At 45.4% G+C, this 17,512-nt stretch overlaps 1 protein-coding gene across 2 annotated transcripts; it reads left to right on the top strand.

Moving 5' to 3' along the window:
- The first annotated feature begins 1,994 nt into the window (after positions 1-1,994).
- spon2a (spondin 2a, extracellular matrix protein) lies at positions 1,995-16,991 on the top strand. 2 transcript variants are annotated; one of them, XM_010904123.5, is made up of 6 exons: positions 1,995-2,234; positions 8,887-9,106; positions 12,127-12,347; positions 14,580-14,771; positions 15,081-15,261; positions 15,351-16,991. In XM_010904123.5, the coding sequence occupies exons 2-6, from the start codon at positions 8,887-8,889 to the stop codon at positions 15,536-15,538; spliced, it is 1,002 nt and encodes a 333-aa protein (XP_010902425.1). In that variant the 5' UTR covers positions 1,995-2,234; the 3' UTR covers positions 15,539-16,991. The 2 variants fall into 2 exon arrangements, with proteins under 2 accessions (XP_010902425.1, XP_010902424.1); XM_010904122.5 differs by lacking the exon at positions 1,995-2,234 and adding an exon at positions 5,969-6,184.
- The last annotated feature ends 521 nt before the right edge of the window (positions 16,992-17,512 follow it).

Here is a 17,512-nt window from a genome sequence, read left to right as displayed (position 1 = left end):
GTGTGGTATATGGTTAATATACCCCAGCCAAGGGCTGTTCTTAGGCTTAACACAAAGCGGAGGGCCTGGATATGACCTGGACATTGACAATATACTGCAAACCTCCCAGGTGCATTATTCCTAATACAAAAATAACGGTCGTACTTGTGGTATACGTGTATGAAACAGTGTCAAGCCAATCCCGTGCTAACCCCTCCCCCCAGTCTATAATCTGTATATTCACTCTTGGAGTGTCTGAGACACTTCCATGACGATATGTAACCACTGAGGAAAGCAACTTATTTAACAACTCTCTAAAGGAGACCTGGGGAGAAAACATTTTGACAGGCTTATTCACTGGCCTCTACACCCTGTTTTCTACTCAAGGCTGGTTGTTGTGCAACAGATTGCTTTGTTCCATTTGCCCTGGTACTGCATTCCCCTACCAGACCCTTAACTGGCCTAGGCCCAGGAGATTTATCTGGACCTTGTTTTTGTTAGACTGGGGAAGGGCAGATGTGAAGGACGCTGGTCTCCAGAGACATCAATAGAAACAGGGAACACCACTGGACCTGTAGAAATGGACTGAGGGACGTTGCTTGGTTACTGTCATGGTGGATGGGGCCATATCCTGTGAAGAACATAATGCATCCTGGCTATAAAATACTACATTCTGGCTAGAACGAACTACATCCTGGTTAGATGCTGGTTTTGTTTATGTAATTGCTTTACTTGTTAAAAGTACACACACAAAAGCTCTAGGTAGGCCAGAGTAATAAAAACTGGGTGTTCTGCTGAGGTAGCTAGGGAAAGTGGCATCATTTTAGAATGAAACTGTTTGTTGTTGACTAGAACGAAGAGCAGAGGACGTAATTTGTACTTATGTGTGTATGATTAATGAACCTCTGCAGAGTGCCTGTTGAATCTAAAGACCCAAAGTGTAGAGAGCGAATATCTACCTGTCATCTAAATATTAGTCTTTGAAATGTCTGGCTTGTGTCACCAGAGGCCATATTGTTAAGGCTCTATTCATTTACAATGGTCCTGAAAACGGTATGTTCCCTCTGTGTCCTTATTATTGACAGTAGGTAAGTTTTTCCTCTTTTAGCTCTATATGCCTGAAGTTTGAATCTCAAGTCAAGCAATAATGTTGAGGTTAAAGTATACATTATCAGCTTTTAAATGATGGTATTTTTGTACACAGTGGCTTCACAATTTAGGAATGATTCCCCTTTTTATATGTAGTCCCTCTATATTCTTTTCATTATTTTATCAGGTAACTATGCTAAGATCATGTTATTATTCGCAGCAATGACCTGCTAACAATTAAGGTTAACAACATTGCTTCCAGACAGAACAACATGGTTTTTGATAGGTATTCCTGGTTATTCAGCTGTGTTTCATTACACTATTTGTGCAGATATACGAGCTGTTAATATATTGCTTTGACTGAAGGCTTTGCATTTGCCTTTGAAATCTGCTGTTATCTGGATTATATCAAAGTAAGGAAAACATCAAAATAATCTGTGAAGATGTATTTGAATGCAGCGGTCGTTGGAACATACTTCTCTTTGTTGTAACTGCTGGATCTTGTTGTACCAAAAGTTTATTGACTGGCCAAGAAAATCATATTTAAATACAATTGAACATTTATTTTCTGATGAGGAGACAAGGCAAGCTACCTAAAAACAAACAACTGTAGAGTGCTGCAGTAGTGGCCTGGCAGAGCGTCACCACTGTATATATCCAGCATCTGGAGTCAGTGGGTCGCAGACTTCAAGACTATTGTTGCACGCAAACAATACCAAATACTGAACAAGAGCCTAAGTTGGACATCATATTAACCTGCTACAAAACTTCCGGGAAGTATAAAATTGGGGATGGTACCGTTATGCACACCCTCTTATAAATGCTTAGAATTTAAGCTTATAGCCGTTTATGGATTATGTGTCTGAATAGAAGAGTATTTATTCTGCCAACTCTCTCTGGTGTCCTATATGTACATCTCATCATTGGAGCTGGAAGGTGAAACTGCCTAATATGGCCCAATCCCAGGCACTGTGGTTATGTCATCAGCTAGTGGTTTACAATGTAATTCACTGTTGACCTGGCTAGTGTAAGAGAATGTGTGACGAGGAGACTGTGTTTGTGTAGGCCTGTCAGTGTGAACGCTGGCCTTGCATCCACCGTTTAGTGTGTGAGGTTGGTCAGTTAGTTGGATCTCTGTAAACTGGTGTGACTCCAACCCAGAGCAGGCAAGTGTGTTGTTCTTCTTGTGGTGTTTCTTTCTGTTGCAGTATTGTGCATGTGTTCCGTGTGCAATTCTCTGTGCATGTCATCTTTGTGTTTCGTGGGTGTGTGTTGCAGTGATGGTGCTTGTCTCTCCTTCATTACTCAACTGGCAAGGGATGTCTGGCTTTAGCCTGGGGTTAGCTCACGCTGAATATTTGAACGATGAAGGGTCTGAAAGAGATTTAACTGTCAGTTCTGAGAGAAGAATATTTAAAGATAACATGATTGAGGGAGAGAGTCAAGAGATTTCTGTGTGTGTGTATCTGTGTATGGCTGTGTGCATAGATCTTTGTGACTGTGTGATTGTGTGTGTGTGTGTACTGTGTCTCTGTGTGGAACAGTGTGTTCCCTGTGGGAGAGTACATCCCTGCTGCTCCAGTAAGGATGGGCCCATCTCAAGGTGGTTGACAGGGATTAGGGAAAAGTCCAAGTGACTCAGTCTAAGGCTTCTGCTGATGCAGGAACATATGCACAGTAAGGCTCCTTTTCTCTGACCCGCAGCATGTCCATCAACAGCCAGATGGGTAACGGAGCACATCTAGTTGCCCATGTGTCTGCCAGCTGTTGTTATTGGGGAACCGCTTCTTCAAGACAAACTGTCAGACAAATTGACAATGAGAGAGACCGACAGTAAGACAAATAGACAATCAGAAAGAGGCAGACAGTCAGATAAATAGACAATCAGAGGGAGTCAGACAGTCAGACAAATAGACAATCAGAGAGACAGACAGTCAGACAAATAGACAATCAGAGAGAGACATACAGTCAGATAAATAGACAATCAGACAAATAGACAATCAGAGAGAGAGATAGACAGTCAGACAAATAGACAATCAGAGAGACAGACAGTCAGACAAATAGACAATCAGAGAGACAGACAGTCAGACAAATAGACAATCAGAGAGAAACAGACAGTCAGACAAATAGACAATCAGAGAGAGAGACAGACAGTCAGACAAATAGACAATCAGAGAGACAGACAGTCAGACAAATAAACAATCAGAGAGACAGACAGTCAGACAAATAGACAATCATAGAGTCTGACAAATAGACAATCAGAGAGACAGTCAGACAAATAGACAATCAGACAGAAACAGACAGTCAGACAAATAGACAATCAGAGAGAGACAGACAGTGAGACAAATAGACAATCATAGAGTCTGACAAATAGACAATCAGAGAGACAGTCAGACAAATAGACAATCAGACAGAGACAGACAGTCAGACAAATAGACAATCAGAGAGATAGTCAGACAAATAGACAATCAGAGAGAGACAGACAGTCAAACAAATAGACACTCAGAGAGACAGACAGTCAGACAAATAGATAATCAGAGAGAGACAGACAATCAGACAAATAGACAATCAGAGAGAGACAGACAGTCAGACAAATAGACAATTGGAGAGAGACAGATAGTCAGACAAATAGACAATCAGAGAGAGACAGATAGTCAGACAAATAAACAATCAGAGAATGAGAGACAGTCAGACAAAAAGACAATCAGAGAGACAGTCAGACAAATAGACAATCAGAGAGAGACAGACAGTCAAACAAATAGACACTCAGAGAGAAAGACAGTCAGACAAATGGACAATCAGAGAGAGACAGACAATCAGACAAATAGACAATCAGAGAGAGACAGACAGTCAGACAAATAGACAATTGGAGAGAGACAGATAGTCAGACAAATAGACAATCAGAGAGAGACAGATAGTCAGACAAATAAACAATCAGAGAATGAGAGACAGTCAGACAAAAAGACAATCAGAGAGACAGTCAGACAAATAGACAATCAGAGAGAGACAGACAGTCAAACAAATAGACACTCAGAGAGAAAGACAGTCAGACAAATGGACAATCAGAGAGAGACAGACAATCAGACAAATAGACAATCAGAGAGAGACAGATAGTCAGACAAATAGACAATCATATAGTCTGACAAAAAGACAATCAGAGAGACAGTCAGACAAATAGACAATCAGAGAGACAGTCAGACAAATAGACAATCAGACAGAAACAGACAGTCAGACAAATAGACAATCAGAGAGACAGTCAGACAAATAGACAATCAGACAGAGACAGACAGTCAGACAAATAGACAATCAGACAGATTCAGACAAATAGACAATCAGACAGAGACAGACAGTAAGACAAATAGACAATCAGAGAGACAGTCAGACAAATAGACAATCAGACAGAGACAGACAGTCAGACAAATAGACAATCAGACAGATTCAGACAAATAGACAATCAGACAGAGACAGACAGTAAGACAAATAGACAATCAGAGAGACAGTCAGACAAATAGACAATCAGACAGAGACAGACAGTCAGACAAATAGACAATCAGAGAGAGACAGACAGTCAAACAAATAGACACTCAGAGAGACAGACAGTCAGACAAATAGACAATCAGAGAGAGACAGACAATCAGAAAAATAGACAATCAGAGAGACAGTCAGACAAATAGACAATCAGAAAAATAGACAATCAGAGAGACAGTCAGACAAATAGACAATCAGAGAGACAGTCAGACAAATAGGCAATCAGACAGATTCAGACAAATAGACAGTCAGACAGAAACAGACAGTCAGACAAATAGACAATCAGAGAGACAGTCAGACAAATAGACAATCAGACAGAGACAGACAGTCAGACAAATAGACAATCAGAGAGACAGTCAGACAAATAGACAATCAGAGAGAGACAGACAGTCAAACAAATAGACACTCAGAGAGAAAGACAGTCAGACAAATAGACAATCAGAGAGAGACAGACAATCAGACAAATAGACAATCAGAGAGAGACAGACAGTCAAACAAATAGACAATCAGAGAGAGACAGATAGTCAGACAAATAAACAATCAGAGAATGAGAGACAATCAGACAAATAGACAATCAGAGAGAGACAGACAGTCAAACAAATAGACAATCAGAGAGAGACAGATAGTCAGACAAATAAACAATCAGAGAATGAGAGACAGTCAGACAAATAGACAATCAGAAAGACAGACAGTCAGACAAATAGACAATCAGAGAGAGGCAGTCAGAAGAATCGACAATCAGGGAGACAGACAGTCAGACAAATAGATTATCAGAGAGAGGCAGTCAGAAGAATCGACAATCAGGGAGACAGACAGTTAGACAAATAGACTATCAGGGAGACAGACAGTGAGAAAGACAGAGAGACAAGGTCAGTTAGACAGAGAGACAGACAGGGCTTCAACACCCCTCTGTGCTTAACCTTACCGACCAGAGGAAGTTTCTTTTCATGAAGGCACTTCTCTTTTCCGTAGCCAGACTGCTGATCTGTCATCATCAAACAACCACAGTCTGGGGATTTCTGCGCTCCAACGGTCATAGTTAAAACATCATTAACATTGTTCGGGGGTAACGGTAATACGGTACAACAGGACTGCCAATAGCAGATCTATGGAGCAGGGAGTGGTATGGTGTTGATTAGCTCGTCAACAATATGAGGTTAGGGGTTATTGAGTTTACAGTGCAACACATAGACAGCATGAGAAGTTCTGTGTGCGCAGGGAAGGAGTGGGAGAGATTCAGAGGAAGGGAGGAAGAGAGAAAGATACTGTAGCAGATGCGGGGGTGCTGTGCACTGCCTTCCCCTACAAGGAGAGGTAGGGGGAGAGAAGAAGGGGAGGGAGAGCCAGTGTGGGGAGGGGAGAGGGGAGGAGAAAACAAGGGGATACAATGTGGGAGGCGAGTGGTAGAAAGGTAGATCAGGGGAGAGATAGAGGAGAGTGAGGAAGAAACACTGTGATAGGGCTCCTCAGTCCTCCAAGCACACAGACCAGGGCAGCAGAAAAACAAAGAAGAAGAAGACAGAGTCTGGAGCTGCTCTGCTGTCTTTCTGTTCTGCTGCTCTCTCTGGCACCGACCCGTCCAGACCAGGTGAGGAACTCAATCTGAAACCCTGTAGGCTTCACTCACTACCTCCTGGGAATGCAAAAGTATCTACAGCGTGTCTGTGAATGTCTGTGAATATCTATGCAACGCTCTGCCCGGTCTGTGTTTGTATTGACAGTATGGGAGGTGGTTGGTAAATGTTATGTGTATGTTCCTGATATCAAAATGCTAAAGGTGAGAGGGTTGTCTCTTCAGGTTTAATAGAACCATGCAGGGGTTTGAGGGAACTCTTCAGCACAACCTCAATGCTCCTCTCCATAACAGCCTTCCTTCTGCACGTTTTACTCATTCCCTTCACTGTTTAACTCCTGCCTGATCTGCCTGTACTACATTTTTATCTACAGCTTGGTTTTGGAGGAGAGGAGTAATGGTGCGCACACATGTGTGTGTGTGAGAGAGCTCTGCATAACGTTGGCGTAATTACATATTGAGAGAACCCTCTATGGCCACAGGCACTCAGTCTGGCACCACTCCACGTCCACTGTTTTATTGTGTCTCGTGCTCCAGACAAACCCAGAGACACTGCTGTGTCTGAGGCTGTTAGTGTGTCCGCTGATGGAAACTAGTGTGTGTGTGCGCGTTTGAGCGCGTGCACGTGTTTTAGCCGTGTGTCTGTCTGCCTATGAGGTAATTGTGTGCGAGTTTGTGAGACTGGGTGATGTCTGTGTTGGCTGGAGACAACTCCTACGTCAGCTGTGCTGAACGGGCTGATGAGAATACATGTAGCAGAATCCTGTGGCTGTGCTACTCTTGGCCTGTCTCACCGATGGACCGTGTCAGTAGTCAGGTTTTAGTACACGTCTCCAACCCCATGCCAGTAAGGATTCATCAGCCTCACACCAATGACACACTGGTTGCCAGGAGAGTTGCGACGAACAGCTTGCCATTCGTACTGTATAAAGATCGGGGGGGGAAACAGGGAGCGACATTAGCTTTGACTCAAAATGGAGGCGATTGAATGTCATTGTATAGTTAAAAATAAATAGTCATTGTATTTCCCCGGCGTTAGAAAGTGAGAAAGGTGTTTAGGGTTTCAGGGACTGAACCCTGGTTTCTGGTAAGTATGTGCGGGCATGTGACTGAAAGGATTAGTGGTGGACCGCAGACCGGCTTTGGGACGGGGATGCTGTATGTGGTGTATCCAGAGGTTAACATACTGGAGCATCTAACCAGGCGAAAGGCACAGAATGCAGACAGTTAAAACTCACCACCTGGGCCGAACACACACATTGTACAACATGCTCTACACCATACAACGCATTGTGACCACTGGGATGACTTGTTCCGACTTCTCAAAGTGAGGGGGGAGGGGCGGTGAGGGGGGAGGGGCGGTGAGGGGGGGAGGGGCGGTGAGGGGGGAGGGGCCATGGGACAGTCAGCGTGGCTCAGAGACTGCAGTTGATTTACACTCATCTCCGGGAACCTCATAATACCCTCTTAGGCCAGAAAGTACTACAGGGAACTGGGGCTCACATGCGTGCACAGACACTCTCTCTCACACTCACACACACACTCCCCAAACCCCCCCCCCCCCCCCACACGTGGGTGCATAAATAGCAGATGCACACCTGCAAATACACACACCTTCTCATTGGCTCATCTGATCTGACTGGCTGCACACACGGGGTCAGGTCAGGGTCAGGTCAGGGTCAGGGGAGTTTTTGAGGATGGTCAGTCACTGAGGTCAGTAAGCAAGCTTTATCCTTAGAATTTGGCTGATGGACCGTGTTTATTTTGGACCGGGGTCTTCTCCTGACACAACATTGACAACGATCAATGCTGACAGTCTGATGACCTCTGCCCTCAACCCTGCCCTTTGACTGCCCCTTTCTCTACTACACACACAGCGGATGACATGATTTAGATGGCACACGGGAAACTCGGATCAATTGATCACATGCCCTGAAAATCTGATCTTAGGCGCCTTCAGTTGTATTGAACGTTGGCTGCACTCCGTTACTATTTCTAAGACAGTCACATCTCCACAAAATCATTTTGAACAGCCTATGTATAATGTTTGCTCCCATTCATTGTGTGTTGAGACGTGCAGGTTGGACCTATAAGTGACATGTTCAAAAGGGCGGCGGCCTATGATGACAATGTTTGCCAACCAACAACCCAACCTCTTCTGATTTTTAAAATGGGTTCAGCACAGCACTTTTTTATGAATGTACCCTAAATGTAAAAATAAAATGAAGAAAGCCTTCCACTTCGATGCATCTTGAGGAAACATAATTTTACTCTGTGGAAAAATCTCATGCTCCTCATCTCCTCTCTCTTCACGCCTTCCAGCTGAGGAAGGAATATGAAATTGCTAATAATTGTTGTGAGGATGCTTTTGATGGACACAGATTTTCCCTGTCCTTGTCCATCTGGTCATGCTTCTGACCTGGATCATGTTTTATACACTCTGAACCCATGTGCATTAATTAATTACTACAATTTGTACTCTTAAAATGTTTACCCTGCACAGCCAGAAGAGGACTGGTCATCCCTCTGAGCCTGAATCCTCTCTAGGTTTCTTCTTAGGTGCATTTTAGGAAATGTTTCCTAGCCACTGTGCATCAAAATTGTTGTTGCTTGCTCCTTGGGGTTTCAGGCTAGGTGTTTTGTAAAAGCCCTCTTTAAAAGGTCTTTATAAATACATTTGATTGATTGATTGGCACTTTTCTCTGTGTTCTCTTTAGATGATGTCATCAGAGTTCCTGTTCTGTGGTTGGCTGCAGCAGTTGCTGGTGTTGCTGCTGAAGCTCACCCTATCCGGTGCCATACCAACAAATGGGACAGATTGCACGGCTAGAGGTCCCGCCTCCTATATCCTGGTCTTCACAGGCCAGTGGAGCCCTCAGACTTTCCCAAAACAGTACCCACTGTTCCGTCCCCCTGCACAGTGGTCCAAGCTTATAGGTGAGATGAGACAATCAGTCCAAAATCAGGCCCCAGGATCTATCTCAACTGGGCCACCAACATATTTTGATGGGCACAAGCTCTTCATTTATTTGATTTGTGGTGTTGATTAAATTAACTTTGAAAAAGGGGGCCAAAAGGAAAGATGTTTGGGAGCCCATGTCCTTCCATTATGATCACCATGGGGTCAATGTCCTGATACAGTGTAAACACCTTGTTAAATTCCAGACCAAATTGCGTCTCAATCAGCTAAAAGGGCATCCTCTGTAACCTCTTCCTCTCATGACAACTGGTGAAAGCAAAGGTCGCACATCACTTGTTCAACCATAAATCCCTGTCACATTATGGCTCCCAAGAGAAAAAAGGAGGAACAAGAGAAGCTTTTCTAAACAAGATAGTTAAGGAGAGAGATTGAAGGAGAAAGTAAAAGAGTGAAAGACAAAGGAAAAGAGAGAGATGGCCACCCATGCTACGTGCTCTTGGAGGAAAAGCAGGTGACAGAGAGAGATATACTCAAGAAACTCCTGCAGTGAGTTGACAGGCCCGGGAAATTACAAAGGCTGCCTTTGTACTCAGACGTCTCAGGCCAGGTCTTGAGTGGCATGTCTCCATTTGTGGTCATCGCCCCTCTCCTGCTGACTTCCTCCTTCCATCCAAAGGGGGGATCGGGGACTCTGCCTGCTCTTTTTCCTCACCTGATCATGTGTTGGAGGCCAGTTCAAGCTCGCTGTGGGCCAGTTAACCCGCCTTGGGCCTTCCCTCCCCCCCGTAGCGCTGCCCTGCGGTCCCCCTCCACTGGCCAGCCCCCAGCCCACATTCACACACAGGGGAAGGAGAGGGACACTAATGAGGAAAGCAGTAAGAAGGAGAGAGGGAGAGGAAGAGTGGTGAGGCAGTCATGCTAAATGCTACCAGATGATGCAGGGCGGGTACCCCACAGGTCCTCTATCGCTCCTTTCTCTCTGTCATCGCTCACTCCCCTTCCCTTTCTCTCTTTCTCTCCCTCTCTTTCTCTCTGTCATCGCTCACTCCCCTTCCCTTTCTCTCTTTCTCTCCCTCTCTTTCTCTCTGTCATCGCTCACTCCCCTTCCCTTTCTCTCTTTCTCTCCCTCTCTTTCTCTCTGTCATCGCTCACTCCCCTTCCCTTTCTCTCTTTCTCTCCCTCTCTTTCTCTCTGTCATCGCTCACTCCCCTTCCCTTTCTCTCTTTCTCTCCCTCTCTTTCTCTCTGTCATCGCTCACTCCCCTTCCCTTTCTCTCTTTCTCTCCCTCTCTTTCTCTCTGTCATCGCTCACTCCCCTTCCCTTTCTCTCTTTCTCTCCCTCTCTTTCTCTCTGTCATCGCTCACTCCCCTTCCCTCTCTCTCTTTCTCTCCCTCTCTTTCTCTCTGTCATCGCTCACTCCCCTTCCCTTTCTCTCTTTCTCTCCCTCTCTTTCTCTCTGTCATCGCTCACTCCCCTTCCCTTTCTCTCTTTCTCTCTGTCATCGCTCACTCCCCTTCCCTTTCTCTCTTTCTCTCCCTCTCTTTCTCTCTGTCATCGCTCACTCCCCTTCCCTTTCTCTCTTTCTCTCCCTCTCTTTCTCTCTGTCATCGCTCACTCCCCTTCCCTTTCTCTCTTTCTCTCCCTCTCTTTCTCTCTGTCATCGCTCACTCCCCTTCCCTTTCTCTCTTTCTCTCCCTCTCTTTCTCTCTGTCATCGCTCACTCCCCTTCCCTTTCTCTTTCTCTCCCTCTCTTTCTCTCCACCTCCCTCTTCTCTCAGGGGTTGCTGGGTTCCACATAGGGATTTTTATGTTTTTTTTGGGATACGGTGGCGTCCGATGACTTACCTCACTAATGAGGATGGGAAAGGGGGATCTACTTGGCCCGGTTCCGGTCCACTAGCGGATGGAGGACGATGTGTGCATGTGCCAGACTGGCTCTCTGCATCACCGTCTGTGGCTGCTGTGGGTTTGCCTGGCTCCCGGCCATGCCATGTGAGCCTGCCAGAGGGTGACGGCCTGTTGCTGCATATAGGGACAGACCCGGGGGACATGGACACGCCTCTAAACACAACCTTGATCATCTTAACCAGGAACGGCTAGGGACAAGGACACGCCCCTAGACACGCCCCTGATTACATGAGCTTAGACGGGCATGGGATACGGACACGTCACTGATGACTTTATACTGGGAGGGGTGGCGTGGCATGGACACGCCCCTTGATGTGCCCCCTAGTGACTTCACACAGGATGGGCCAAAGAATGAGTGTTTTTCAGAAGGGACACAGGAAGCGGTTTGGGAAAAAACATAACCCGTTTGTGGTTTGGGAATTTACAGCAGGGATTGTTCATTTCGGGAACAATTTGAAATGTGACGTGTTATCCGTGATTTTTAGAGACTTGACCCTTGTGGGAAACCTTTTAGAATGGAGTTTAGATTAAGTGCGTAAGTGATGGCTGTTGAGAAGAAACTTGATAGTATGTGAAGTGTGTTTTGTTTTTGTGTGTATCTTTGCACTGGTGAGTGCGTGCGTGTTTGTGTGTTTGTGTGTACGTGTGTTTGTGTGTATGTGTGTTTGTGTGAATGTGTGTATGTGTGTTTGTGTGTATGTGTGTTTGTGTGAATGTGTGTTTGTGTGTATGTGTGTTTGTGTGCATGTGTGTTTGTGTGAATGTGTGTTTGTGTGTATGTGTGTTTGTATGAGTGTGCGTGTACTCTGAGATGAGGTAAGGCACAGAGACTGAGACTCTAGCAGTTGGCTGACCCTCTGCTAGCCTTACAGCCACAGATCCTAGACCAGTTATGGTTGGACTTATAATAGGGAGTGACAGCACAAAGAACAGAGATATGATTTGGAAACCGTTTTAAATGGCCGAACGAGAACAAAGGCCACCATCCCTGTGGGAATATTGGAGGAATTACAGGGAAACGGACATAGAAAGGAAGATATAGCATTAGGAATCTCCCGACGCTCATTCCAGGTGAGACTCATGATGTCAAGGAAGGAAACCTAACTGCCCTCCTGTCCTCTTCCGACAGCCATCACCCATAACGGGCAGCACCGGCTGTTCCAGGAGGGTGCTCTGGCCAGTGTGGGGCTGCAGAACTTTGCTGAGGTGGGGGTGACGGTGGAGCTGGTGAAAGGAGCCAAGGAGGCCAGGAAGAGACGGGCGGTCGGCGCCATGTACAGAACGGCGGGCATCCCCACTGGCATCGGGCACAGCTCCACAGAACTGCTGCTTCAAACACGGAGTCCACTGGTAGGCATGATGTACACACGCTGCCTTCTGTAACCTCCCCACAGCTTTTCCACTGTACAGGACTCACAGACCACGCCGTGACGTCATCGGGCCCCGCGCCGCTCTCCGCTCCCGCCACGTAATTGACAAACACACTTCTCGGCTCAATCCGTAGTCAAACCCTGACCGGCTCCCACCACAGGCAGACCTCTTGCCTCTCTCTACCCTCTCTGACCAAACACTTCAGCAGCCTTTTCCAATGCTTCAGTCAGGCTAAATTTAGCATTTAGCCCTTTGGCCACAAACGCCCACATCCGTCCTGCCTGGTCTGGATTACGTCTCCTGTCTCCCCTGCTGAACTAAGGTCCCAGACTGGGGCTCCATGTGGCTGGGGCCTAGGCTGGGGTTGAGGCTGGTTCTACAGCAATAGCTCTGTGTCGGACTGACAGTCTAGGATTTGAGAGGAAGGCTAGCATGGCTAGATGACTCATAGGCTGCTTGGGGCCCGTGTCTGCTTCTGGTGCTGGTTTATTGTTTCTCACCCTCATGCTTATTTGTTGACTGAAGCTGGGGGGGGGGGGGGGGGGGGGGGTTGGGATGGGGGGGGGAGGGAGGGAGGATAGTTCCTAGAGGTTTGAAAATAGAAGGGCACACAGTGGTGTTGGTGACCTACATACTGTTTATTAGTCATTCCATTGCCAGCCTGCACCTGGAGCCCATTGCACAAACAACCCCCATTAGAAGCTCCAGTACTGCGTGTCCATGCTAATGGCTGGCATTCTCTGATCTGTTATGCCTGTGATCTGGGTGTCTGTGTTGGCCTGAACAATCTGTTTTTAGATCTGAAAGCAGCAGGGTGGAGAATGGGGCATGATGAGACGCGTGTCTTTGTGTGGAATGTTAGAATGATAGATCAAATTGTCCTTATCTGGAAATACACAGAGACACATGTAGGCTTTTGCCTACACTTGTGCTTATACACATAAACACACACACACACACAGATTTAACCACAAAGGAAACATGTGAAACTTCCTCCATGTGCCAAACACATAATTCTCATCTTCATATTCATAAAACCCAAGTCTATTTCGGTCGTCACTGAAACCAGGCAGTCAACAACAAACAAATTGACCAAGTACCCGAACTAATGGAGTGTACTGCTGCATAAATTAACCAGTATATTTCTGGCGCCCTAAGAAAATGGGACAGGAATGCATATTTGTCTCAAGCTTCTGGTACTGCCAGGTTTGGGTGGGTTGCGGTTGGGGATTTTTCATTCCTTGATCCCAGGACGGCTCCCAAGGCCATGGGGAGTGTGTGGCCTGATGGTGTGTGAGTGTGATTATGGGGTTATAAGTGGGTATCAGTGTGTGTCAGCAAGTGTCTCCGGCCTTCAAATATAAACCACTGGACAGAACACGATGACATCCCACTCACAGCACAGTCCAATGAAATGGATATAGCAGAAGGGACTTCTGGGGGAAAAACACCACTTTAGAGAAGTCTAATGAGAGATGGAAGGAGGCTAGGATATAACCAGCAGATTTTGTGGAAGGAGGGTAGTCTTTGTAGGTTGATCCTCAGCATGAAGGAAAAAGATGTGGCCCTGGGATTGTGCTTCTGGGATTGTGCCCCTGGGATGGTGTCACAATTGCGTCTTCCTGCTTCCTGGAATCCCTCCACCCGCTCCACTGTTACTCACAGTATAAAAACACACCAATTATTTTATTGCACTTTTACCCTTTGCTGCTTCCTAGAAGCCAAAATTCAAAAGCACAGCAAATTCACCGGTCCCACTTTCCCCTGCACTTCCCCAGCCATGTCCAACCATCCAATCCTTCTCCAGCATAGGCAGATCACCACAGCCCAGCCCACCTCTTCCTGACCCGGAGCGTCCTGTTGAGTCCCCTGGAGTCTGTGTTCCCTCCCTGGTGTCTAATAGGCTGTTTTCTGGGCGCCCGCCACCCCAGACCCGGTATACTGCATGAGGTCACTGCCTCTCAGGAGGCCTCCGTCAGAATTGAACCCCGTACAGGAAACAGCTGGGTTGGCCGAAGGTGGAACTGGGGGGACACATGTCAGGCTATTACAAAACCAGGGATTGTAAAGCCAGGGGCCCATTTTGTTCACCCATGTGTGTGTTAGATTAAGCTATAATCCTGTTTTATTAACACAGCCAATATAACATCAACAGCATCTGAATAGTGTTCTGTGGCTGAACGCCCTCCCTCCCTCACTCCCTCCACATAGCTTTCTCTGATGGTGAAGATGATTCCTAGTCCTGATTGGTTTGTGGGGGTGGACAGTCTTAACCTCTGTGAGGGTGGCCAGTGGAAACAGGAAGTGACCCTTGACCTCCAGCCTTTTGACGCAGGAACGGACAGCGGCTTCACTTTCTCCTCACCCAACTACCCCACGGTCCCCCAGGAAAACATCACACGGGTGAGATGGGCAACCTCTCCCATCTTTTTAAGGGAAAAGAGGTCAACAGAGGTTGCTCTATAAGAATGAAGCTTTAAATAGAGTAAATGCAGATTATATTGGAGGATGGGCCTCATCCTAAAGCTGCTAATATTTCCCTAACATAAAAAACTTGAAAGTGAAATACATGAAAATTGAACTTTTTCCCCTAACGTAATGATCATGTACACAGCTTAGTGTATTACCAGGTACCAGTAACAATCTGTGATTTTATTGTGTGCTATAAGGTTTATTGTTGGCTGTTTTCCATATGCTGTTATCCCCCTCCAGATAACTTCCCAGATGCCCAACCACCCAGCCAACTCTTTCTACTATCCCCGTCTTACTGAGCTCCCACCCATAGCCTCCATACAGCTAACCAGACAGAGCCGCTCACCTGCTCATCAAACTCCCTTGTCCAATCACATCCTTCCTCACCCTATCAACCCTCTCAGCACACGGCGCTTTTCAGGTGGGTTACATACACACTGCCATAACACCATTCACTGGATTTCTCTTGTATTCTTTCACCACATTCCCCCCTCTCTCTCTCTCTGTCAGAAACCCCGTTGGACTGTGAGGTGTCCATGTGGTCATCCTGGGGCCTATGTCTGGGTCCCTGCTCCAGGGGAGGGGTCCGTCACCGTACCCGATACATCCTCCTGCGACCAGCTAACTCTGGAACCCCCTGTCCTGAGTTGGAAGAGCAGAGCGAGTGCACACCACGCAACTGCTTGAAGCACCACTGACCCCCGACCAGAGTAGGGTGAAGTAGTCCCAAGACACTGGTCTAAAGTCAGTTTTAGTTTTTGGCCAGTAGGTTTAGGATCACGTTGGGGACAGTAAGCTGATCCTAGATCTGGTTGGAGCCACGCTCCTGCGTGTCTCCATGGTAACACTGGGACTCATCCTGTATATTTTAGCCGGATTCTGAAAAGGAGCCAAAAAAAGACCACAATGATGCAATAAGTCGACTCTTTTACTGAAGAAAACCAATCTCTAGACCCGGCGTGGTCTTGGTATGAAAGTCTCTGCCAACCCAAATAAACTCCAGGACTTACAATGACAAACACAATTGTGGACTGTTGACAGCAGAGCAAGCTGACATTGTCAGTGGACATGATGAGAGGCCGACAACTATGTATCATGTTTTCTTTGGTGTGCACACATGCATTCTTTGGTCCAGACACACACATGCACAGAAAGTCCTTGCACATAAATAATACACTCTCTCTTTTGTGGACACTGGGGCATTGATTTACATGGGAATCCTATACGATGCTAAGCGCTTAGCTATCATTCAACATAACCACACAGGCATATTTATAAATACCCCTTTTGCTAGGCACAACTGATGACTAACTATAGGCTGGTACCCAATGTCAGAAACCCCTAGCCAATTTGGAGTAGGGGGGGGGGGGGTTATAAATAAAAAAGGGAAACTGTTTTATCAAATATATAAGTATATGTATACAGCGTATGTTTTCATTTCTTTACATTTGTAGGATACATTTTGTATATAGTGTTTTGTTGTACTGTTGTATCTCATGCTGAAATAAATGTGGAGGTGTTTCTGTAAATAGAAATGTCAGTGTTCTTTGGCTTCTGCCAATGCCAACATATTAGTCCAAATGTTAAACTGCTGTCACAGTGAAGAACGCCCTTGAATGATGTCTAATAGGAGGTCCAGTCATTCAAAATGACATCAACATATTTCTGGCTTGTATGCCAGAGTGTAATTTTAACAGGATTGACACTCTTGTATTGGTCTGGCCAAGGCCTTTACCTACATAAATAAATGTATGGAGTTCTATGTATATAATTCAGTGACATGGACATTGATATGGTAGATTATGTCATATCAACAGAAATAAAAGAGGGCAAAGCACTAAACTCCTAACCCATTGGTCCTCATAAGTCTCCCAGACATGCCAGATTCTATGCAATTAGTGATCCAAAAATGTAATCCATATGGCTTCCAATGGATTTTATTTTCTCAGTCACAATGGTTTCAGATGTGGAAATACCGTGCATTATCTATAGTAATGTTAAAACATTTACTCATGTTCCAAACACCAGTATTTAGTATATATTAGCCACAATATCTGCTGGTTATATCCTAGCCTCAAAAAATATTGGTTATTCCTCAGCCTAAGTACAGCTCCAGAAGAAATTAAGAGACCACTGCACCTTTTTCTTTCCTTTCCAAAAAAGCCAAATAGGAAAGTTTTGAGTGAGGAACGTAAGGGTTAAAATTAAGAGACCACTAGAACCCTTCTGTTCCTCACTCAAAACTTTCCTTTTCAACTTTTTTGGAACGGAAAGAAAAAGGTGCAGTGGTCTCTTAAAGGCCACTCTAAAAAAATAAATATGAATTAAAGCCATTTCTCTACACAGTAACTTTATATATTTTTTTAGAATATATGTGTGTATTTATGTTTTAACATTGCAGAAAGAAGTTATGAATAAAATTACACAGAAAAACTAACAAAAACGTTTTGTGTTTTAAAACAAATCAATGTATTTTTGTGGCCTCACTTAGAATGTAGAAATGGAGCAATTTGTTTTGCCAGATTATTGTGTAATGTTTTCAAAAGGTCCTGTGGTAAATTCTTCTTGAAGGATTTGCTATAACTCTTCTTTTGGCTTTCACTGCGTTTTCAGTCTTTAACTTGCTCGGTGTCCTCAAATGTCTTCATGACATTTCTTTTAAGACAACCAGC

The sequence above is a fragment of the Esox lucius genome, chromosome 4, assembly GCF_011004845.1.
Source record: "Esox lucius isolate fEsoLuc1 chromosome 4, fEsoLuc1.pri, whole genome shotgun sequence".
NCBI classification, from domain to species: domain Eukaryota; kingdom Metazoa; phylum Chordata; class Actinopteri; order Esociformes; family Esocidae; genus Esox; species Esox lucius.
The sequence above is the reverse complement of the archived record's forward strand: the minus strand, read 5'-3'. Positions and strand labels throughout refer to the sequence as shown.